Raw genomic sequence first — 25,757 nt, 5'->3', positions numbered from 1 at the left:
CGCTTTGAGAATAACCACGCCTTTTTAATTTCGTTCGGCACCTATGCAGTGCTGATTCTACTTAAGCAAGGACAACGCACTGGAATTGCGGCCTCGTTTCAGTCGAATATGACACGCGAACGGCTCGCGCGCGCTTCTCATTGTTGCAGTATCGATTTTTCGCGCAAACGGCCACTTCCTTGGGCGTGGAGCGAAGAACCATGCTTGAAAGGCGCCATCGCATCTCTAACCCAATCTGCACACAAAACACTTCACGCTGCGGTTGCATGCCCCGGACGCGCTTGTACAATACCGGTGTCACACGGCCATTTTCGATAGCGATCAAGCCTGGTCCGGATCGTACTTCGCAGCCGAGGCTATCTCCCTGCGGCATCGCGCGCGAATAAGCCAATCGCGATATCCCGTGCACAGTATGACCGAGAGCCGTATAAAGCTTACATACTTACGCTGTACGTGAACACTTCAATCCCATGAAACCTGCTGGCCACCGCAGTGATCATGAATGCACGCTGGCGACAAGCAAATCACAGGAAACCGTGACGCAATGAGCAAACATATTATGCACTTTATTAGAAAATTCTTTCTGGCAAATACCAACATGTTGATTATGTACAAATTTCTGGTTTAATCATTTCTTTTTAACATCGCCCAGAGTTGACACCAGGGACCTGGGGTAATATGCTTTACAAGATCCTCGGCATATGTTTCGTGTGTTCCATTCATGCAGCATTAGCTGAAAAAAAAACAACAAAAAAAATACAAGCACTAACCTTTGGTGAGTGTCTTCCGCTGGCACAGCCAGCAATGATCTCTCGATGCGAGATCACAACCCTTGAGGGATAGGTACTGGACATCATGCTTATAGTGCACAAGCCGCCAAATGCTGGACACCTCAATAAGCAACGACATGGTCAATGAGCAGACTAGGGTTTCCATACACGGTGTTCAACAAACATGTTTCGGGAACTGGTGTTGAACTGTTAGTTCAAAATAAGCGTGTGCCGTTTGGAAGGAGCTGAACGAAAACGCACTATGCTGACGGCCCACGGTTGATAAATGTGCCACAGACATTGTGCAAAACAATCCCATAGTTGGAAGACTGTCTCAAATTGGCTGTCTCAGACTCAGAGATAACGAAGAAGACAGTGGCTTGTGCAAGCAATAAATCCAGGAACTCTTGGTAATGCCGGGGGCAGAGCAGTGGCAGTAGCAAGACTTCGTAAGCACCACAGTAGCATTGCAGCAATGAAAAAGCATTGAGCTATTAGTTGCGGCTAGAGACTGCAATCGTCGACGAGCACTCCACATCTACCACAAAGCAGTGGCAAAATGCAATTTAAAAGCCTTACTACATTAAAAAGTTTAGTGCAAACAAGAACTGAAAGCAAGAGCATAGAAAGCAACAGGACAGAAGAAATATTGGTCTTGGACATTACAAGGAACGTTACAACCCATGCAACAAAAGACAGCTATAATCAATGCACGTGGCCTTCACTACTCGTACTGTAACACACAGCCAATGAAAGGGAATCGTGTTATTTGACAGCACAAGTTGATGCACAAAGCCTATCGCATCTATAAAAGGTGAAAGCTGTGCGTGTAAATCGCACAGTCACATAAGGAATTTGATTAGCTCCATCAATGCCTGTATGTTATGCACGCCCGTGCACGTGCATTGATTGCACCTTAATCTATCCTTACATAGGTGGTATACTGTCCTTTTCATGGTAACGATAGGCTGAATGTCAACACTACTCCTAGTGTCATTGCTTTCCATTCTTCTGGCTTCTTTCCACCCCGGGCAGAAACACCGCAATACCAAAGACATGGTTCCAACTAGTGCGTCACTCCGTGTTAGCATTGCCATAAATGAAGAAAGGTAGCCAATTAAAAGTATGTGAGAAATTCGCTTGTTGTGTTCACACGATCAACTGCTGAATTGTACACAGATAACTTGCGGATGCATTTGAACATGTGTGATAGCTAACATGTTGAGCAACGCAGTGCACACGTGAAACCCTGCGATGGCTTTCAACAGGACCTCAGACAAGAGCTCGCTAGCGAGTAGTGGGAAGCCATAGAAATAACTTTCCACAAAAAGGATGCCGCATGTATAAGCAAACAAAAGAAGCACAGTCCGCACTCGCACCTTTGATGCAAAGCAGAAGAATAACGAAAAAATAGGCTTTATACACGAACCTGCGAGTCAGGCGTCTGACGATTACTCCGAGACCATGCACAGCCTTTCCACTTGCATCCAACGGACAGTAAACCAGTATAAAATCCAAGTTCCCCGGGTGCTTGCCAGCACAGTTTATGGGCACATTATCCTTCTCCTTCATCAAGTAGCTCTCAGCAAACGTGGCCCAGAAAGCACAATTTTCAGGTCAATGTACAAAAACATTCTAGTAAGTAGTAAATCATGGCATTGCTGCTACAAAGTGTACCAATGACGTGACAACAAAGCAATGTTGAAAAAAGATCTGTGTAGTACCCTGAACGGAACGCACACCTTCGACGGTTTCCATAATAAAGCAACACGTAAAGGTATACAACAGAGTGAAGCCACTATCAGATGACAAGCGTGGTACGGAAAGCAGCAGTTTACAGGTTAATGTAGAAAAGCATTCTATGTGGTAAGTAGTCAAACGTGGAAACACTGCTACGCAGCCCACTGACAATGCAACAACTAAACAGCGTCGAAATGGTAAAAAAAAAAGAGCCTTCTGTATAGTTTAAAATGGAACGTGCACCTTCGATGGCGTCCGTAACAGGGTGACACTGTGTTGGCGAAAATGCGCGACAGAGCAAAGCCACAATCAGATGGCAGAAGTGGCAACAGGTGAGATGCGTCCCAGCAGGCTTTCGCTTGGCCTTCGTTCTCACTATGCGCTGTATACCGACACTGTACAGGCTCTGCGCAATCCTGTAGTTGAGAGGTCGCGGGTGAGGCGTATAGCGGCCGGAGCCTCAGCTCGGACTTTCGTCCGCCTTGAGCTTGTAGTGGGCTATGTGCTGCTGCGGCCTCTGCAGCGGGTGTGCCAAGAGCTTGGCCATGCAGTTGTGCAGCTTCGTGGCGTTTCGCGACACCTCGAACATGTAGGACTGCAGGTGGTTGTCGAGCGCGACGAAGGCGTTGAATATCTCCTGCGTTGTTGGAAGAAAGAAAAATATGTAAGTGATATCAACAAGAATACCTGCTTAAGGGCAACTGCTAATAACAGCTCTAGTGCGATCTCTACATCCCGAGACAAAGGGGCACGATGATTGGTGGAAAGCGCAGGCTGGCAAACTCACTCATGAGTCGACTCACTCAGACTCAGATCGAGCTGTGAGTCCGAGTCTGAGTGAGTCCGGGTGAGTAATATTTTGGTGAGCTTGAGTCCGAGTGAGTCCGGTTGAGAAAAATATTAGTGAGTCTGAGTCCAAGTGAGTTCGGTTGAGGAAAATTTTGGTGAGTCTGAGTCCGAGTGAGCTCTAAGGACAAAATATATTTTATGAGTGAGTCTGAGTGAGCTCCACATTTTTTGCCGACCTATGGTGGGAAGTTCCACTGCCAAGCATTGAGACGCTTAAGAACGAGGCACTGGCAGTGGTGAGGGGCACCTGTGGTAAGGGGCGCTAAAAACTGTTGTTCTATGCGTCATTTTGCCTGTGGACGCGATATTGTTCCATGCTTCGTTCAGACCACAGATGTGATCAACTAACTGAATACAGCTTCGCTGTGATAAAAGGAGGCGGGGCTGGTTATGTGAACGCCAGGGTTGCCAGGTTGGAAAGACAGAAAAATAGCCAGGAAATCAGAAAAACTAGCCAAAACGAAGCTAACTTGAGCCAAGGGCAATAAAAGTAGCTAAAAGTAGCCACGCTTGTGTGAAAACAACTGCGCGACGTTGTTATTTAAATGACTATCTCAAGAGCCTTTTCGTGGAAATGTGAATAAGTAGAGGAACACCCCTTCAAAATCATGATTTCTTAGATTAAAGCACAAATTGCTGACTTTAGCAATCATTTCATGTAGTAGAGAAAAAACCCTTGAAAATCATTCTGAGATTAAAGCATAAATTGCTGATTTTAGCAATCATTTCGTGCAGGATGACGAAGTTTATTGCACTGTTGCAGAAATGACATTCTCTTCACGTGTCTTGCGTGACTTTACTTAAAGGGACACTAAAGGCAAATAACAATTTATGTCAGAGTGAAAGCCCAATGTATGACAACTTCTAAAACGGCAATATTATCAACAGCAGTGCCCTACTTACCGAGAAATTAAGCTAAATGTATCACATGATGAGCGCCACGAGTGGGACATTTTCGAAGTGATCCCGATGACGTATGGAAGTCGGCCTACAATAAATCACTAGTAATCAAACTAGCAGCAGTAAAAAAAGGAACATTCCGAGCATCAAAAGACGTAATAATATGCTGTTTGTTCGTTTCCGCTTGATTCATGGAAACAAAACCTCCGTGGCGTTGCCATGGGGAACGGCGCGCGTAGTTCAAAGGTTCCGTTTTCGCCGAACTGCGCCTCGCCCGTCTCAGTCGTAGTTTCGGGATCGCGTACTGCCGTGCGTGTTTTGCGCGCTCGTGAAAGTCGCTCTGACAGAAAGTTCGACAAAATGCCACGTGCGTGTCATATTGCCGGATGCCCGAATGGTGCACAACGCCAGTGCTGCAGCAAGGAAACCGGTGTGTCTTTTCACTGGGTGCCGCGGAATGAACCCTTACGCTCGAAGTGGCTTAGTGCCATGCGATTGCGCCAGTGTGCTAAACAGTCAAAACCTCTGCGTGTGTGCTTGCTGCACTTTCGTACCGAGGATTACGAGACCAACCGCAACTTGGTGAAGGCTTTGAATGTGCCCATCCGAGCAAGTCTTTGCCGCAGCGCCGTTGTTGCTACTGTGGGTCCCGCTACTTCCACTCGGCTGCTACTAGTGTCGGCGGCCGCGCAGTAAAAGCGGGCAACGTTGGGCATGGCAGCAGTGACGTATGAAAGTCGTATTTTCAGGCGGGAGATTTGAAGCGCGCTAACGCGATGCGGACCACTAAAAACATGATTTTATTTCAAAATAAGCACTTCCTTGGCACAAAAGCAGCACTATGAGGTTTCTGGACCGCTATTTCAACAATCAACGTCGACTTAATATTTGCCTTTAGTGTCCCTTTAAAAGGGCTAGAAGCACCAGCGACAATAAAAATGAGTACTGCAGGTGTGTGCTCAAAATCACAGTTGCTGTGATTGAAGCATCAATTGTAGTCACTTCCGCAATCATTTCTCACGCGATGATAAAGTCCGAGCAATCAATATTCTCGAGTTGCAGTATGTACCTAATCCTAAGAAACGACACAACAGTTTGTCAGCTATCCGATTTCTAAGGTCGATGAGTGCAGAACGTCCTGAATGCGGAGCACTTTCGGTTGTTCTGTTCACTTCCAATTACAGTTTAAAGTCACCTTCAGCAATAGATGGTCTGTGAAATGAGGCGCCATGCAACAGCTTTCCCCGAGACCCAGCCACTTCTCAAAATGTTTTTTTTTTTGTGTAATGCAAGCACCCAATTCAATATGGGGAGCTGGAAACACACCTTGGTCCCCACGTTTTGACACCGCATAGTCGAACGCCAGTGGCTGCGACGTCACAAGATATTGATATTTTGGTTCAAATCGAGGCAACAAGAAACTAGCCAAGTGGCCAAGAGGATTCTTCTGCCGCTACCGGCCTAAAAAAGTAGCCAAATTGGCGCAATGCAGCCGAACTTGGCAACCCTGGTGAACGCTACGCTGTCCCTCAGCTAGCGTACAAGAGATAAAACATAGAATTAACATCTTCAGGATCGAAACGCGAGTCAGTTGGAAACCACCCATCCTTTCAGCAAGACGCAGAGGAACAAAGCAAGAGACGGTGAACAGGACAGGCACTGGTCTAATGACTGACATTTTTTTTTTCAGAAGCAAGAGTGCACTAAGCGAATGGTGAGCTGCATATCATATGACTGATGTCATGCATATCATATCAGCTGCATATCATATGATTGATGTCGTGTAAAGCAATTGAATCACATAAACTGGCACGAAGAGTCACACCGTGTCTCTTTGTGCCACTTTATGTTCCTCCCATAGCAGTGTTCATTCAGTTCCTCGTTAGCATGCCTCAGTGCATAATGCAATAAAGATGTGAATGCATTGTTCATTACTTGCTCGTCACTACGACGTCTATTCAACAGTGACGTTTGTCTGTAAAAGTGGACCACAATTACAAAACAAACTAGCATCCAAAAGAAAAACAAACTGAACTTACTTGACAGCAGTTTGTCTCAGACAAGGGTTCATGCACGTACAAGATGTCGAGGAAGAAGTAGAGAGAATGCATCATTTGTCTGAGCATCTGAAAGACAGGGAAGCAAAAGGTAGAATTGAGTTTATGGCAGCTTCAGAGAAATTTGGTTGTTCCATTTCACTTTGTCAGATCTCTGCATATGCCTTTCGCATTAATTTTTCTTGCATACATTTAGCCCTTTGCAAGACATTGGTTACAGCATATCCGACGGTGAACAGCCATGAGTGCACGGGAAATAATTACACCAAAAGACGTGGATTCACCGCTGGAGATTTTGGAAAGAAGACTTTGCGCTTACTCCTGCTCAAATTTCGCAGAAAGGTCACAAATTATTGTTCCTATCATTCAATGTAACACTCGGCACAGCTAACACTCGGCACAACTAGGCACAGCTACAGCACTAGTATAAAACTTCTAGGCATAATATTACTTTGCAAAAGAATTCTTTATATTCTCTTGAAACATGCAAGGCTCTGCTCAGGCTGTGCTTGCCTTCGAACAGAGTAGAGCAATACTTTAAAAAATTGCTGTTTTTTTTTTCCTTTGCTATTTGGGAAGTGTATGCCTCTGTGCATATTTTCCATATTCATGCTTTTCTTAGCAAGTATTAAAAAAAAATGAAGTGCGGACATTAGTTCAATATAATCGGAAAAAAGGAAACCGGGTGGGGCAATCGCCTGCAAATTTCGCAAGGCTAGATCGGCCGGCAAGCTACAACATTCTCATCATCCTCATCATTAGAAAGTCTTGTTGTGAGTGAAAAATAGTTTTTCCGAAAGCAACTAGTGGGTGAACACGGCCTCCTGAACAAGCTCCCTCGAATGCGCTTCGTGCTTATGTTTATTTTTCTAGATAAACTTCCTGCATGAAAACCAATATGCCTGCTTGGAGTCAGCAGCATATAAGAAATTGTCGGGTAACTTTTGCATACTTGGCTTTTTAGCTAAGGCCATCCGAAGATGCCGTGAGCATTTTTATTCGCGTTTGTGCATCAGAGTACACCTCTTCAAACACTTTTAATTCCTAGCTCCATTACACATTGCGTCTGTCATGCTTGTGGATAAGTTGAGATGCTGAGGGTCAAGAAGGTCTTCAGCAGCCATAAATTTTGCGGCAACCAATACAGTTCTCTTGCAAACGTGCATGGATGCCGGCGATGTACTGACGCACTGAACGCTGGACCAGCAAGCTCTTCAACAGTGAAGTTCTCAAACCTTTCAACGTCCTCCGGGGAGAATCCGTGCAGGCTGATAACGGCCATGTTCTAATGGACATGGGTATTGTCACAAGCAGTTGCAATGCAATGCAGTTGTGATGCAATGGACAGAATTGCGTGTGCAAACTGTGCGGTGGAAGTGTTGAGCTCATTGAAATTGTGTCGCAACGTCTTTGTTGTCTTTGTTCAACCTATAAGAGTCTAAACGATTGAGACATTGGGTACTGTTCTTTCGTTTATGATGGCAGTATCGCACGTGCCAAAATTTTGAAATCGTTAGGATTGAAGCCTGGACGCAACACAGTCAATTTGCTCAAAGAAGTTGACCAGAATCAACAATAGATTACAGATAGAGCTGCATGGCAGCTCACAAAAAAAGCAAGGCAAGCAAGATGAATGGCTCAAAGTGAAAAAAAGAAAAAAAAAAGACTTCAGCAATGATTACCAAGTTGGTGGCTACTAAATAAATTTGTTGAATGGTGTCTGTCCCAAAAAATGTTCACTTTTCAGCTAATTTCTTACTTCAAACTCGACTATCTGAAAACTATGTTTTCATTAATTAGGTACCATTATTTCCTACATATTCCTAGATAACCAGTTGACCATTTTTCCTTGTATCCTGCATAAGTGTAGACAACCACTGTGCCAAAACTTAAGTTATGCACTTCACAATTTATGTGTTACTAATTTTGAAATATGCAAATGAACTCAAAATTTAGGTCCTAGTGGTAAAAAGTTCCCCAAAATAGTAATGTTAGTCAGATTTTAAGGAATGTGACATAGTTAAAGGGGAGCAGAATCTGTAAGAAAATAATATATACATTATGTGGATATCCCTTTCAGTTACTGAGAAAATGGTTCCTCGACATGGCCAGAAATGCATGGGACGTACACTGTGCCCTTAATCAGCAGATACTTGCTCAGGAATTTAGATTAGGGGGTGGAAGAGTTGAGAGTAGTGGAGAAGCTGTAGTCACATAGCAAATGTTTTACTTGTGCCGATGTGTCACGCATGATTAGTAACGTTCATAGCTTAGCGTTTGCTCCGTTATTCGTGACGCACCATTTTTTTCGTACACAAAGCCATCTTCTTGGAAGTGCTGGCTTTTTTTTCAGTCATGCATCGCAAAGTTCCTTATCCTTGAGGGAACGTAAAAGCTTATGGCTGCTCCTTTGTGCACATGGCACATTGTGGCATGGAGTAGTCGAGTGCTGCTAATAACACAGAACACACTTTTTCAGTCATATTAGTTTCCAGATGTCAGTGCACATGAACTGGGTGCAAACAAGCCAGACTTGAGGGGAAAACAATAAAGGGGCCCTGGAACATCTTTCAGCATGGTCAGGAAACGCTGCCGATCAGTAGTCGAGGCTCCCGAGAACACGCGAGCCAAATATTATAGCGCAGCACGCGGCCTCGGATTTACAATAAATTCTCAAAGTCAGCTACAAAGCGCTTCCTCTTCTCTCGAAAAATGATGCTATTGGCTCAAAATCACTGCGTCACTGACACAAGTTCCACGCCATTGGCTGATTTGAACATGGCGCTCTCGGTAGTTACTGCGGCTGCCACGAGAGGGCGTCACTTGTCCGCACACGCGCGTGATCGCACTGAAAGTACGACGCGTGTTCAAAGAAAAAAAAAAAGAAAAAGTGCTCAAGGTCAGGAGGTGCGCGTGACGTACCTACTTCTCCCCTGCCACACCTCCCTGCTTAGCTTCCAGAAAGCAATTATAGCGCGCGACAAATCTTTGTAACTCCGCTCATACTGGACGGATTCGGAAAATTTTGAGGTGGTCTATTCATGAGGAAATAAGCTCCTTTAGTGAAGCCATTCCATGGCTACTTGGAAAAGTATTGCAGGGCCCCTTTAAGGAAATTATGCTTTCTGGGTGTGCACCTCTCTTCATCAGAACAATATGGGATCATGCGATCCAACGTAGCATGCAACAACAAACCCCATGTCTCCAGCAGTGGGCCTCACACCGAATACTGGAATTTGCAAAATGCTTCTCATGGAGCACTCCACCGCACCAATTTTTCATGAGGGTTAAAGGGACACTAAAGAGAAAAACATTTCTTTCTCTATCGACGACCCCAGCTACGACGTCCAGCTCCTGGCTGTCCGGAAGGCCCGTTGAGAGGGCGGAGAGGCTCGGCCTCCCCGTCCCGACATGGGACTAGCCATGAGTTCGATGTGTAAACATCTCATACTCTTCCCACCGGACCAAATAAATGTCCTTTCTCTCTCTTTCTCTCGTATAAGTAAACTGTCTTTTCACAATAACAAAAGAACAACTCTTAACACGCAACGAACGCCGTGACCCCTGCGAGCGGCAGCAGCACCACTTCGTGCATGAGGCGTGCTCGCGCATTTAGGCTTTGTGTTATGAACGGTATGCCGAAGAACTACAAAGCGCGATTGACACAGAACACTTTATATCTGCAAAAACTATTGCACGTCTGAATCTTCACTCGCGTGAAGACACCTTGTGCTTTTGGCACATAAAAGCAGACAAATTATCATTAGTATTATTATTATTTGCATGCAGACACTATTTACAGCACGCGGTGCCTAACATGGTAGCCGCATAGCCGGCGTGGGCTTCATTATGATAAGCATGCAGTGGCTTGGCAAAAGATTCCTTGTCTGCGTATTTATTGCCAGTTCTTCATCAAGAGCAATGAGCTTCTATACTGTAGACAACATGTCGAACTGTCAATAACAAAGTTCACACGCACGTATTTTGGTTAGGCCGATTATAACGAGGAAAAGCGCATCGGTAGGAAGAGGGGGAGTAGGTTTCGTGGCAATATGGAAATTGCACGTGTACTTGGTGCCAAACCAAAAACATTTTGAGCCAGAAGCACTCCACTGCCATTTAAGCAGGTGAAATGTGAACCTTGATGCAGTTGGCACAAGATGCGCTTGAATGCACGCAGTAAGGCACAGAGAGGTTGAATTGCAGCAAAATGGAGCAAATGGCAGAGTTGGGCCGCCACTAATGTATCCAAATGACCATTTAGAACTTGTTTCCAGCGTAAAATATTTATGCCACTGACCTTTCAAGGGGTCAAGTAACATTGTAGAAGTGTGCTGATATACTTTTCATGGGATCGCAAAAAACCAACAGTATCTGAAGCAATCACTTCTGCAAGATTATCGTCAGATGTGACAGCATCCCCGAGCAATCACGTTCTTGGCCTGCTCTCTTATCACAGCTGGTACAGGGCTAGACCGCTGTGGCTCATAGACAGGCAAACTTCCACTAAAGGAAAAGTGTCGACGATAGTGCTCATCTGGGAATATGGCCGATGCTCAACTTCCCCCTGAACTTCACTGTCAATGGTACAGCACATTGAGCGAGTAGTGGCATCAGCACACTCGGCGAAGATATTGTGGACCGATAAAAACGCCGAGGTGAAGGCAGCATCACCCGCGGAAACGCAACCGCTATACTATACGATTCTGCTGGCAGCAGCAGTTGGAGATATCGAAGAACTAAGCGCACACCGCACGCCTGCACAGCCAGTGCAACTACTGGAGAGTAACAAAGGCAGAGCAGGAGGACCATGGGAAGCATGGAGCAAGGAAAGGCCCTAACGTACGCTAAGGCATTGTGAAAGGTGTGGAGGAAGTGATGTCAAATTTAAGGAGAAAATTGTCCTGTGGCACAAATAAATCAGGAGACACCCCAAAGGTACTCTCCACATATTTTGAGATGTGTGGGTGAGCGAGGGCAGGATGACACATGCATTTAGCTTATATATATACTATATATATATTGACTGTAGGTGGCATTGGTGTCAACATGAGCGATGCAAAAAATCATAATGTGATGACGTCACCACAGGACGTCATGATGACGTCATAGATTGCCAAAATTTGTGACGTCACACAGTGACGTCATCACATGAAATTGTCGTTTGGTTAAAGGTGGAACGATCACAGAGGTAGTGCAGAAAGCTTGCAATGCCTCCGATCCTGGCAGCAGTGCAAAACCACATTAGGTGCAGAAATATTACAGAGGGGGGCGGGGAAGGATCAACACATCGACTAAGACGAAAAAATGCCAGGCCTGTGCGGAAAGCGCAGCACAATCAGAGCGAAAGCTGGAAGAGCGGCATTTCTAGAGGCCGTTGTAAACTCTCTTGGGGGCTACTAATACAAGTACTCTAGCAAGGTACCCCCTACGCCATAAATCATATTTTTTGTGAAGTTGGGAAGCACCTACCATTATTCGTCATTCTGTGGAGAAGCGAGGCACCAGCTACACATGTCTAAGGCATTACGTGCACACTTTGTTGATGCTGTGCCTGATGACGATGAAGAATTATGGCAGAGCCCTTTGTAATGGGTTGGAAGCTTTAAACGACCCAATAGTTACGTAATTCGCATTGTGTGACGCCTGATCGCTATTTCACTCTCCCACTACGCCATATGACATACATTAACGTCGGAGAGAGAGAGAGGGAAAGAACTTTATTGAGACCCCGAGGAAATGGATTATGGGGGCCTTATGGGCTTCCTTGGCAACCAATACAAGTGCACTTGCGAGGAATCCACTACGCTATAAAACATCATAATTTTTGTGAAGTAAGGAAGCAGCCACTGTGCCATTTTTCCTCATTCTGCGGAGAAGCGTAGTACCTGCTAAACACCTGTAAGACATTATGTACACGTTGTTGATGCTGTGCCTGATGACGATGAAGAATCATGGCAGAGTGCTTTGTAATGGGTTGAAAGCATTCAACAACCCACTCGTTGCGCAATTCGCATTGTGTGATGCCTGGTTACATAATTCGCGTAGCGTGACGCCCGATTATTTTACTGTTCTACCATGCTATATTACATATGTTAATGTGGTTCCTTCCTGACGTGAAGCCTGTATAGGGTCTTTTTGCAATGCAGTTTTAAGCACCGGCATGGCTCTGAGGAAGAATACTGGGCTCCCACGCAGAGGGCCCAGGTACGAACCCCGTTCCATCCTGGATATGTGGCTCTGAGGGAGAATACTGGGCTCCCACGCAGAGGGCCCAGGTATGAACCCCGTTCCATCCTGGATATGTTTTGTTATTTCGTTTTTTTTTTCTTATTTCGCGCGTGGCGGACAACTACGGCGTCAAAAACGGCCGTTGAAATTATCTCATAACAGCTTTCACTGTAAAAGAAGAAGGTGGCTTTCGCGCTTGAGTCGTCTTAGGTGAATGCATAAGAGACCCTGTGAGTTTTTACCTTTCCTTATGTGACTACATTTGGAGCTCATTTTGTATGTAGTGCCCGTATCGCCTAGCATGTGTTGTGATGCCTTTATCCTAAATTTTGAACATGAAGCTACATTATAGCACTAGCTGTTCCTGTCCAGTCCCAGCATAGACCCGTTCAGTCGTGATAAACAAGGGCCATGACTCAGCAGTCGGATTTGGCAGGTTATCGGGGTCATCACACATCGGAACTTGGATTCTTGATTTCACTGTAGTTATAAAGAACTTAGTGATATAACGTACGGCTATTAGATTTCGTAAACTGATTTTGCTGCATCTCATAATTAGTTATTACCGACGTAAATTCCAAAGGGGTTCAACTGTGCATTGACAACCAGCATGCGGTGTATACACTTCAATATCACTGAGGTGTTACACCTAAATGCGCACGATTTGGCAGTACACAACCAGATAAAAATTTCTATTAAATTCCATTTAAAAAAAAATCTCATCTCTTATGCACCAGCTCCACAATTCAATTACAAAGCGTGCTGTAACGAAGTACTCTGGATTGACACTGATTCCTTGGTTTTCTTTCATGGGAACTTAAATTTAAGTGCATGAGTGTTCTGGCATTTTGTCTAGACTAAAATGTGACACAAGTGGTCAGGAATAAAGCCAGCGACCTCGCGTTTAGCAGCACTACATTTTTTTACCTCACTTCAGTAAAGTTTTGACTTGGGCTAGTTCGGCATGACGGTCTAATGTAGTTGCACCGAGTGAAAGGCAAGAAAGACTAACAAAGAGAACAGGACAATTGTGCACGTGGTTGTGCTGTTCTCTTTGTCACTACATTCGAGTGACCTTGCTTACCTGCAGGTCGCTGTGAACCTGGGGGACGCTGTTGGACCGGCCGTAGATGAGGATTGTTCGAACCAGGAAAGGCGGCGGGAAGACTCCCTCCCTTCCCACTTCAGGGATGTGGGTGTGCTCAGTTCTGCGGATGTCAGAGAAGGGCTGAAATGAGCCAGCTGCCTAGGTGCGGTCCTTTCACGTGCACTCGCATCGAGAACGGGAGTAAAACGAAAACGAAACAAGCGATCCAGGTGAATCTCAAAAACAACTAAAGCATGTTAGCAGCAGAACTGGATGGCACGCAAGGCATGGGAACTGACAATGCAGTTGCTAGAACGTGAAAGTGGGACAGCTACGCTGAAAGGGTCCTGAAGCACCTTTCCGGCAATCATGAAATGACCTCAGAATCAAGTCCGTGTCGTGTCGTTTTTGCGTCCCCGTGTAAAAATCGCGCTGTTCCTATTTTGTTATGCAAAACCAACTAGCCCCAAGCTTCACTTTAATCAGGATTAAGGTTTCGTGCCTCCGGAATTGATTGCCGCAAAACTTTTTCTAATTCGTCAAGAACGAGTGGAGTTACAGGGATTCATCGCCTGCTTTAAGCGCTTTCTCTCTCTTTTCGTACCAGCGAGCTTGCTCAAAGCTACGCAGGGAGGGGGATAACAAAGGGGCAAAAAGATGCGTCCCTTCGTCAGCGTGCGTCATGACCTTGAGCACTTTCTTTTCTTTTTTTTTCTTCAAATGCGCGGCTTACTTTCAGTGTGATAGCGCGTGCAGGCATGCAGCGACATGCGGCGGCGGCTGTGGTAACTATTCAGCTCCCGAGGCTCAAATCAGCTAACGGCTGCGAACTTTTGGTATGTGGCGCAATAATTTGGGTATATGGCACCATCTGTAGAGAGAAGAGGGAGCGATTCCTAGTGGACTTTGAGATTTAATTGTAAATTCGAGGCTGCATGCTACGCTATAATGTTTGGCTCCCGTGTTCTCAGGAGCCTTGACTACCGATCGGCAGTGTTTTCTGACCACGCTGAAAAAGTGTTGCAGGGCCCCTTTAGCACTTTCTTCTCTCGCCCCTCCAAGCACGCTGGAGCACGTGTCATGAAACACGATCGCTCTCTCCTGATAGGGTTCCTGTGTGTGCTAGTGTTGCTACTGTGTAATCTAGAATACTATAGAGCACAGTGCTGGCACGTGGCAACACCTTCTGGCAAGAAGCGCATCTGATCCAAACGCCACTGCTGATTTATGCCAGCTATCAGCCAATAAGAGCCATCTGCTGTTTCACAACATACAGCTGGTGCTCTACTTACCGAAGTGAGTGAGGATGAGGCCTCTTTATGAACAGAGGGCAATAGAGAAAGCGGCAACTTCGCGTCCCACTTGTAAACTCTACGTGCCACGCACGACTACAAAATTTCGCCCAACTGTTCAAAGCAGTGTTTCCTGTTCATAGAATGTGTTTTTTCACCGAGCCAGAGGGGTAGTTCAGAACCCCTTTAATACTGCAGTTATAGTCAAGAACTTGTGATGTTTGCATCAGCTCCTTAAATGTTTTCGGCAATATTGGACCACAAATGCTGCTGAAACACGGAGTTTACGTCCAATGGGAGATGCACGACAGAAGTCTGAGGCAGTCGGACACCACAAATGCTGGACAACAAACACTGGACTACAGTGATGGAATACAATATGCAGCAGTAAAAAATTTGCAGTGGCTGCCTGTGCTCGTTGGAGTTGACAGATGCTGGACCATGGAAAATGGACTTGCGGTGCCTGATTCTATTCCTGGGGGTTCCTGAATGCTGGACTACCATTACTATACTACATACATAGCTAAGCACTGCTATGGTGTAGTAGAACACAGAAGTGTGTCATTTGGAACAGAAAATGTGACTTTTCATGCCGACGGCTTCAAGTGATAAAGCACAGTCACCTAATATGATGCCATCTGACAATAACATTATATGGGGTTTTATGTGCCAAAACCAGGATATGATCATGGGCCACGCCGTAGTGGAGGGCTCTGAAAATTTGGACCATCTGGTGTTCTTTATTGTGTGCTGATGTTGCACAGTACACGGGCATCTACCATATCGCCTCCATCAAAATGCGACCGCTGTGGCTGGAATCAAACCCGCAACTTTCGGTTCAGCAGCCGAGCACGGTCAGCACTGTACACCGACGCGGACGATGGCGCCGTGTGCTGCTGAAGCTCATAGCCAATTCTGGCAAGCGAAGCTGCAGAGCCTCTGGGATCAATGCTTGCAGTTACTGCAGAAGCCGCACATGCCCGCATGAAACTCGCTGATTACCGGTTTTTCTGCTGTATTCACACATTTGATGTGCTCAGCAGATCAGGACCTGAACTAGATCGCACATGTCGAGCTGCCACAGATCCAAAAGGTGAGGAGGCCCAGTGTTGACGGTCAATACAAAGGCTTGTCCTAACCATGAAGCAGTTTATGTTTAACAGATTTATTTTATACGGAGTTTATGGAAAAGTCGGCAAATGTTCCCACATTATTTGGTACATCCAAGAATTCAGCTTAGCAGTGGTTTACAGTACAATGCCGTCCGGTTCTGCAAATCAGTGTTTGATACAGTCTGCTCATGAGGGTTAAGAAGACGTGAAAAGACCACATAGTGTAAAATAGAGAAGAAGAAAAATTGAAGCAGTTGGATGGCCTTATTGAAAAGAGCCAAACGAATAAAGTTGTTAACAGGCCTACTTAGATGAATACAGCAAGTGCAATTTCCCGTCTGCGTGATGCTGGAGGTCATCAACATCAACCACAGACGGGGAACTTGATGATGTTATCTTATATTTCGAACTTAGTATATTCCAAGATGCTACAATGCAGTCCTTCAAATATAGAAAAAGAGTTTATCCCCTCATCATTGCTATTATCTTTACAGGACCTGCACGAGCCTACGAAAGGGTTCAGTAAATAAAGCATGGCAGCCAGCCGAAATGAAGCCACAGCCCTTACGGCTATTCAATTGTTCGATATGATAAACAGAAGTCTGACAGCAATATACTTATGTTTATCATCTGAACTACGTTGCATGAGAAAGCTACTCAAACGTCACAGGAATGTCCTCCCCACTGTTTTTGACCGATTCAATATCGCTACTAAGTGTAAACTCCAGTGCTAACACATTGCAGATTTTGTTTATTAGCAAATTACTCAGCGATGCGGACATTAATCTTGCTTGGTATACTCCACAGAAAGTGGCATGTGGTGTTACAAAATACTTAACTGAACAGTTGCTTAAAGCAACCTAAACCTACAATAAACGATCGTTTGAGACACACCCAATTTCACAGTTTGTTTGGAATGATGTTAGCCTGAAACCTATATTTCAGACAAATGCACCGTTTGCACATGGTAACCGCAACCATACCAAGAAAGAGCTACTTTCAGGATGAATGAGAGAGTGCACGCAGTAAACGAACATGCAAATAAGGGGAACACCAAAATGGCATAAACAGAAAGTCAAGTAAGAAAGCTCTCCTTCAAATAAGCAGTCATCAAAATGTTTGAATACTTACATTGCGTCAAACAAACCAGTGAGATCTGGTAGGCCCTTAGTCAAGGCTTCAATATAAAGCAGTACAGGAAATTTGTCACCCACTCAGAACGCGAGCATTACAACCTGTAAATGCTGCTGCAACGCTCCAACACGGATACGCACAACAATGTGAAGGGAGCCCTTGAATCACAGGCATTTCAACAACACTGACAGGTCAGACAGATATGCGTATTTAAAGGAACCCCGGAACAGTTCAGACACCTTTGCACAAACTTGGTGGATCGGTAGTGTAAACCCTTCGTATCACTGACACACCGATTTCAACACTCTGCGTAAAGTGTGTACTTTATTCATCATCAGCCTGTCTACGCCCACTGCAGGGCAAAGGCCTCTCCCATGTTCCGCCAATGAACCCGGTCCTGTGCTTTCTGCTGCCACGTAATACCTGCAAACTTCTTAATCTCATCTACCCACCTAATTTTCTGTCTCCCCCTCACGTGTTTGCCATCTCTTGGAATCCAGTCAGTTACCCTTAATGACCACCGGTTATCCTGCCGACGTGCTACATGCCCGGCCCATATCCATTTCTTCTTGATATTCAACTATGATATGTACTTTATTATGAGGTTTTAAATAAGTCCACTGCTACAGACTGCAGTGGCGCCACCACACCCAGTTCTCAGCAATGCCTGCCTTTGGGATATGGCAAGGATAAGTGACATCACACGTGCAACCCATCTGAATGGTCGCCCCAGTCACAACACAGGCAATTTTAGCCAATATTTTTGTAAACGAACGCTGCTCCTAATACTCAAAGCATTCTGTAATCTGTTGTGTTTGAAGAGACAGCAAGAGAAAGAGAATCACCATTTAACACTACACTCGTAAACTTCAACAGACAATAAGTACTGTCTGCTTGTGTTACAATGTGCTCCTTATTTACATGAGCTGCGTAACCCGTGATCTTGCCGAGGTTTATTTTCTCGAGCACCATGAATCGACCCTGCCATGCTGTCGGCTGTAAATATTAGTGACTGCCAACATGTCCAGCTCCGAATAGTAGTGTTTATGCAGGGCAGTGGCTCCAGAGTGTTGGCTCGGTGACCCTGGAGCTCTCGGTATCCGATCGAAGTCAAGATATGTGCGTCTGCTGCCCTTACACCCTATGTCAGGTGGCCACCACCACAATTCTTGTATTGAGAATTGCCAGTTGTGCGTGAGCTTTAGTTTCTCAGCTTACTTCTCAGAATTTGCAGATTATCAGGTTACCGGAAGAGAAAACATAAGCAGATTAGAGCGGTTGGTGGCACTCGGTGGCACAGAGATCAACCAGACAGACGTGGAGCGTGGCTTTCGCGCACCGGCAGATGATTGCAAAAGCTGGAGTTTAGTCCGAACCACTTTGCGATTAAGTTGACGAGGAAAAGCAGGGCTTGGGAGGAGGACAGCCTTTAATCCCCCATCACTACCTTAATACAACATGCTTGTATTACATTACAGTGCGAATAACTTACTCTGGTTGAAGCCTAGGAGCTTATGTGATGGGAATAAGCTGTTTCAGGGACCCTTCGACAATTTGTAAATGGCCCTGCATTCTCTTTAAGGGAGGAGACGCGCTTAGACCTATGCAGCAACTTTAACCGTTTGCCCACCTCCCCCTAAAAGAAAACACATACTACACATATTAAAGAGAGGTGGAGTGATCAAATGCCATTTAAAAGCGATAAGAATGAAATTTCAGTGCCCATGCAATGTCAGATAAACTGTAACAAGGAAATGATGCAAGTGCTTGCAGTCTGTCTTTTGGTACGTCTTTATTTCAACTACTAGAGTGTATCTTATTTACAGCGGCGATAGAAAGGCATCACCATATGCGACCAGTGATTAAAAGCAATGAATTTAGTACTGTAATTGACGGTGCAATGATAATAGGATTGTTGTGCTGTTCTCATTGCTGACACATTATAGTAGTTCGTTAGATGGGAGCGGGAAACAGTAATGTCTAACTAGCACGTGAATGCAGGATGGAAGGATTAAATTAAATTTTGAGGTTTTATGTGCTAAAGTCACGGAATGGTTGAGACGTGCCGTAATGGGGGCTTGGGAATGAATTTCGGTTATCCGGGCTTTTTAACATGCACCTAAATCTAGTTACATAGATGTTTCCTCCATTTGACCGCCACTGAAATGCAGCCGCGGTGGCTGGGAGTAGAACCCGCACCCTTGTGCATAACATTGCAACACCTTAGACGTTGCTATGACGACAGGTAAGATAGAAAGGTCACCGTAACGTATATACGTGACAGACAGAAGGCTCTCGCGGGTAAAGGGGTACTTGCAGCAATTTTGGAAGCTGAGTTTACTTCGTCATACAAATCTCCTGTATACAGAGACCACTCTGAGCAGGTGTGAAGCGCAGTAAATGATGATAAGGTATTTTACTTCGATACTGAACTCAATTTTCACATGGCGCACCTACTGACATCAACACTAGCGTGACGTCAGGATACAGTGTCAGTTCCGGTGACTTCACACACAAGTATGGCTGGCTGTGATGATGTCTGGCACCAAAACATACAATTTGGCTGCTTGCGCATCAGCAAAGACATTAAACATGGCCGCTTGTGCATCGCCAATGGAGCCACGCAGCTGAGCGGCCGTGGAATCATCACGATATCTTGTGCGAGTATGTGATGAGAAGCTCATACTGTGTCGCGACGTCACGGTACAATAGGAACCGAAATTAGCAATTAAAAACATGTAATTAATTTTTCAGAGTGCACTCACGCGTACTAGTACATTTTCTAGTCTCTTGAGGACTTTGTCTTTAATTTGACAAAAAAAAAAAAAGACACTCCTGAAATTTTTTGTGTCAGGACCCCTTTAACCCGAAGACAAGCTGGGCATGTCCACGCTGAAAAAGAAGTTTTGGGGCGCTGCAGTTTTGCTACCCTAATTCATTTCGCAGGGTTCTTTTTGGCTTAAACAGATGGCACAGTAAAAATTTTAGAAATGCGCTCAAAGCATGCCTTTTGGTCGAGAAAGGGCTGGATTCTGGTAACCGGAATTTGAAAATGGCGTCCTTAGGAGCTGTTCTCGATGCGTCCATTTCGGCCGCCGCTGATTGGCTAGAGCTCGGCAAGCAGTGCGCCCTCTTGTTTCCGGTTCATCTTCCACAACGTCATTTTGACGTTACGGAGCTGTCACAACTCTCGACGCAAATGAGAGGGACACAATGTGCTTCAACGCACCGAACGCAGGCTCCAGGGTTCCACTATTGGTCACGCAAATCTTGGAGGTTGTGCATCAACTCTGATTTTGTGATCGCACCAGCCCTTGAATTAGGTTTAATGCAGTTGCCCGCCTAACGCACCTACAAAGGTCCGGTACGCATTCCCTGCATCCTTCTCAAGCATCCGGGACATGCTCAAGTGCAAGCACAAACTCATCAAGTTTGTTTACGTGTTCTGTTACTGTACATTTAGTCCACTTTCTTTCTTCGTACGCTGGGTGAGTGCTGTGTGAGTTCGGTGTGATTACGTGGTCAAGAGCATGGTGACGTCGTGGCTCGTCGCTTTCTCGAGTCTCTGCATGCGTTCTGCCAAAACAGACAGGTCCATTACATGGACACATACAGAATAGCTCCCCTGCGCGTGATCTTGCCGGCAACAGCTCTGTTCAGGAAAAACGAAGAAAAAAATGCTTGTTTGCCGACTTTTTGTAGAATGAAGAAGAATTTCAGTTCTTCTGCGAGTTTGGCAGTGACTACACAGAGCAGCATATTTTCTCTAAATCTTCACGTAAATGTGATGGGTGCATTGCAGCGTCGTACATGTGTACTCGTACACGTGTATCATAGAATTCAAGCGATGACCGCATCTCGACGTATCGGCAGTGGACGCTGATGGACGTAAGCAAACCCCAACTGGCGTGGCCAAGGCTTTTTTTTTTCTTCACGGGCTCGCTTACTTTATTTTTTTTTTAATTTCAAAGAGACATTTCCTGCACTGACAGGAGAGGTTAGGGGACTTTCTGTGGTGCAGTGCAGTGATTCCAATCCTCTGCATATTAAAAAAAATATTTTGCTCATATCTTGCGACTAAAGCGCCTTTAAAAAGTTCTTTTAGTTGTTTCAAGACACCTAGAATCAAATAGGCAAATAAAAAAATATCTGTATTTCTGTATCGTTTTTGGCAAAAAAAATCTGTAGGGAAAGGGTTAACTGCCAACCTTCCTCCTACCACCAACACAGAAAAAGCCCAGTAGCTTTGTTAGTAGCCTGTTCATGCACAGCAGGAGCTCGTACGCTCCTATTTCAGCAACCCAGTTGCTAGTCATATTTACTTCTCGGCAGCGCGCACCACAATCAATGTGCAAGAGCACTTATAGCGAGCATTCCTCCTCAACACATTACTCAATGCTCTGAAATGTGCAACTCTGCCACAGGCAATACAGCAGTCATGTGCCCAATGCTTTAAGTGGACTTGGTGTTAGGCACGTAACTGCTGTATTGCTTGAAGCAGTGTACAGCTAGAGACACTGCAAAGGTAGCGCGAGTGCTTTGCAAGAAGAAGTGCGTTAGTGCATGCAGCTGAAAAAGAAACCACACGTAATGACGAAAATACTACGAAGAAAAAAGGATACCGCAGCTTTCACAGTGCCTTGTCTCATTCAGGTCCTCAAGGAAGTTGGAGATTTCCTTTGGATCATTTGTGAAGTTTCTGATCTGAAAAGAGTTGAGAAAGAGACGGCCGATAAGGCCTAGGCTAATGAAGTAGAATGAATAACACACATGCTCCATTTCATACATACGAAGAAATGTTAGTTTTATGCAAATTCTAATTTATATTGTCAAAACCACATAAAATGTAAACAAGCCCTCGTAGGCCAACTTCTGAAAACACTAAGAATCAAATTTGTTAAATTTGAGAGAGGAAGCTACATTCCACTGATTGCTGGAAGCATAAAATTGAATACGACTTCATGGGCCATGACACCAAAGTTTCGATGTTAACCTGTGCACTTCCCACAAGAAGCTGGCAAAATTTGAGAGCATCTGGTGTGGTACAATATTCGTACTTGAAATTTTCAATGCTGCAGTTGAACCACGCAGCACAGCAACCAACATGAGTGGTGACGTAATGAACCGACAACCCCAGAAACAACTCGTTTGGGTAACAGGAGCCACCAATCTCGAAGGCCACACTTTCTCTACACTACAAAAACAGGAAGTCGTTGCAAGGGGTAGCAATGTGTCACGGCTGCCATACATATCTTGTATTTTCACATGTGTCCCAATGGTTTTCTTCTGCATTTAAGTCACGCGAGTGAAGGAATCGTTGACGCAATTTAACAGCCAGGCCCTTGCTGTGCCGTCAGGTACCAGAATGCTGAGTGAGCAATATGTCCAGCGCGATAAAACACCGTTTCAAAGCAGGTAACACAGAAGTGGATTCTCGTATCCTGATGTAACACAGCGCATGCGGAAATGTTGGTCAGTGGGAGGAATGTAAATGGAATGAGTTTAGGGGCCATGCTTTGAAATAAAAACTCTGAGTCAAAATTCTTTTTTTGAAATTATTTTTCTGAAAACATATCAATCAAGATTTCCCAAGTCAAATTTGATTTCTTCGATAACCATTTAGGCGAGCTTTAGCAAAGTTCATTATTTAGGCATAGCAGTCAGTGCTCACTGAAGGCCAAGCACACTTTTCATTCTGGTAGACGACAAAACCCCCGTAATTGAGTTTTAACTTAATTAGGACAGGCACTTAATGAAAATCATAGAGTTCCCGTCTTGTACACTTGTGTAGTTTGCGCTGTAAAAAGGCAGTTACATGTGACCAGCCACTGCGCTCAGCTCTGTTCTCTAAGAAAGACGAGGCCACCTTTAGGTCATGTAGATGACTGGTGCCTACAGCCTCTAATGCGCATTATGCCAGATAGCGCTGGAAGATGCATAGAACACTAACCCCTTCAGTCACGGTGTACACAATTGTGTACGCGAACTTCGAAGGCACGTCCCATGCCGAGTGTTTCTTCAAATGGCCTGAAACAGTGTGCACATTCATGCACACTTCCTGAGTGGACAACTAGCTGTCATTTAACTTCATCACCCTGTGTATTGCTGCAGAGGATCATTTTGCTGGAGACACTACCATGTTAGACGATCGTTCGATGTGCCGCGTTCCAGGACCAACGTCAAGAGTATCTTTTTCTCCACTCGAAACGAATACAACCAAAAAAGGTGTGCATGCTTTTCGGGCCTAATAGTTTATTCTTTTTATAGCATTGAAGCTGACTGATGGCAGAATAATGAGATAATTACTTACACGCTAATTAAAATTAATTACTGAATCTCACACAAAACAACACATTCCTTCGTTTTCTTTCTTGGAATGTAGTAGTGAGCGTCTTCAAATCATGCCATGCGAATTTGACGCATTTGCAGACAGTGCATCATAATTCGTGACTGAAGGGGCTAATACTACTGATCTTGAAGTATGAAGACAGGATTGTGGGCCCGGCAGAGCGAGACTCACCCAAAGAGGCACTTCGTGGAAGACAACGAGGGCGAATTCGTGTCTCTTGTCTATTTTGTGCTTGTTATGTACAAACAGCTCGATCACCCGCTTGATCATGAACAGGGGGGAGTGTTTTGACCTGGAACGAAAGGCAAACAGGCAAGTTAGCAGCAGCGAGAGAAAATGCTAAGCTCAAAAGAGAAAGAAAACATAAGTGTCCCTCGCCTCACACCACAGTCGGATCTGAATGGAGTGAGTGTGGATATACCAAAGTAAGTGAAACAATCGCCAGTGATAACACCAATTAATAAAAGAAACTAAGCCAATGCTGAAAGCTGCTCGTGCCCTATTGCAATATTCATCTGCCCATGCCTTCAAATTTGAAACTGCCCCTGTTATAAATCCTTGAATATGCTTGTACTAGTGCAAGGCTACATGTGGATGAAATAAAAGAAGACGCAGGATGAATAAAAGAAGACGCGGTGGCATAAAAGAAGGCATTGCAGTGCAGCGGAGCAAGGGACTTATCAGAACACAGCCCGGCAAAAATAGAACTTGCGTCGTTCTCATGAGTAACATCAAGTTCTCTTTTCATGAATCCGACCGAAATGCCTAGATTCAACTTTATTTTGTCTTGTAATGCTACGAAATGTCTTTTTTTGGCATGGATGGTCTTAGTGCTTGTGATTAATTGTATTGAAGCCCCACCATGTTATCGGGCTTGTGTTCCAAAATGTCCCACTGGTGGTGCAAATCGTGTCCTGCATTCACCTTAATAGTATCCTGATTACTAAAGAGCTGCTGTGTGTAATATTGATGTTCTAGACGTTCTCAAGCATTGACCTTTTACTCTGACATAAAATGTTATTTGCCTTTAGTGTCCCTTTAACAACAAAAGGAGTTGCGGCAGCAAGTATCTGCGTTAGCTCCTACAGCACTTTGTAATAAAGTGTCGCAGGAGCTAGTGCAAGCATGAGCCTGAGCCGATAAGTGTTCAATGAAAGTGACTACAAAGTCAAGTGGGCAATTATAGATGAACACGAGTGGATACCAGTATAAACTTAAAATGAAAGTGAGCACATGTGAGCGTAATTGAGCTGATAGCCTACGAAAATACTGGTGAGTATGAGTGAGCACGCACTTATTTTGCAACACATGGATATTAGAGAAACCTTTTGACTTTAATGAAAGAAAAATGTGGTCGATAGGATGCGTTAACGCTGACAGCCATGCATGGAAAGACGATCTGCACGCTTTCATACAATTTAGCTGTAGTAGTCGATTAGTACTTGCACGTGCCCTTTAACAAAAGACCTTACTGCAAGCTGGAAAGTTTGTATGCACTCTCTGCTATGCACAAGTCGATACTGCCTGTTCTGACCAGTCGAAGGGTCACTCCTATCTTAAAATGAAGCTTGACACAGCGTAGTTCAATACAACAGCACAGACTGCAAGTCCTAATTGCGTGCAATGTCTTAGCTGCAAGAACACCCAGCGGATGTGTGCAATTTGCAGCATAGGATGTCTGTTTCTACACAAATTAATCCATAAAAAGAAAGTGCACTGACAAACAGTGACAAGGGACATTTACCCATCTGAGAATGTGAATGGCATGTCCTCCATCTCCGAACAAAGGTCGACGCAGATAACCTGCGGGTAGAAAGATAAGAAGGATATGTCTGGCATGTAGGAACATCAGCTCTCAGAATTTAAACCACGAGTTTTCAGAGAGTAAACAGGACTGGCATTTGCACAAGGGTACGACCTTACTTCCCAGATTTTCAAGTGTTTTCATGAAGTTCCACATCAAGAAATTTCTGCACTCTGAGACACAGGTGGATAGGCATTATTTCAGCGAAAGCATGGCAGAAACAAGAACAGGGAAATACGAAAGGCAGCGGCTGTCGTATGGATTTCAACATCCTCATGCCTCTGTCCGCCTTGTTTTGCATCGCAAAGCACTCGAAAAGTTTGCTTTGTGAACTACAAGACTGCGGGCACACATTATAAGAGAAAAAAGAAAAAGGACTCATATCGCAAGCAGGTCTTCGTTCGAGGGTGCATGACGTATTGACAACACGGC

At 44.8% G+C, this 25,757-nt stretch overlaps 1 protein-coding gene across 1 annotated transcript in view; it reads right to left on the bottom strand.

The window, feature by feature from the left end:
* Nucleotides 1-548: 548 nt before the first annotated feature.
* The window catches only part of LOC119405118 (BRISC and BRCA1-A complex member 1), a 28,067-nt gene continuing 2,858 nt past the window's right edge, over nucleotides 549-25,757 (bottom strand). Inside the window, exons 2-8 of the mRNA XM_037671914.2 lie at nucleotides 25,266-25,324; nucleotides 23,693-23,813; nucleotides 21,795-21,876; nucleotides 17,170-17,194; nucleotides 13,632-13,755; nucleotides 6,299-6,385; nucleotides 549-3,147 (exon numbers count right to left, since the gene is read on the bottom strand). Coding sequence (XP_037527842.1) covers nucleotides 2,971-3,147; nucleotides 6,299-6,385; nucleotides 13,632-13,755; nucleotides 17,170-17,194; nucleotides 21,795-21,876; nucleotides 23,693-23,813; nucleotides 25,266-25,324 — 675 coding nt within the window. The 3' untranslated portion in view covers nucleotides 549-2,970. The remainder of the gene's footprint in view (nucleotides 3,148-6,298; nucleotides 6,386-13,631; nucleotides 13,756-17,169; nucleotides 17,195-21,794; nucleotides 21,877-23,692; nucleotides 23,814-25,265; nucleotides 25,325-25,757) is intronic.

Source organism: Rhipicephalus sanguineus, chromosome 9 (genome assembly GCF_013339695.2).
Source record: "Rhipicephalus sanguineus isolate Rsan-2018 chromosome 9, BIME_Rsan_1.4, whole genome shotgun sequence".
NCBI lineage: Eukaryota > Metazoa > Arthropoda > Arachnida > Ixodida > Ixodidae > Rhipicephalus > Rhipicephalus sanguineus.
This window is presented reverse-complemented; position numbering and strand designations above follow the sequence as displayed.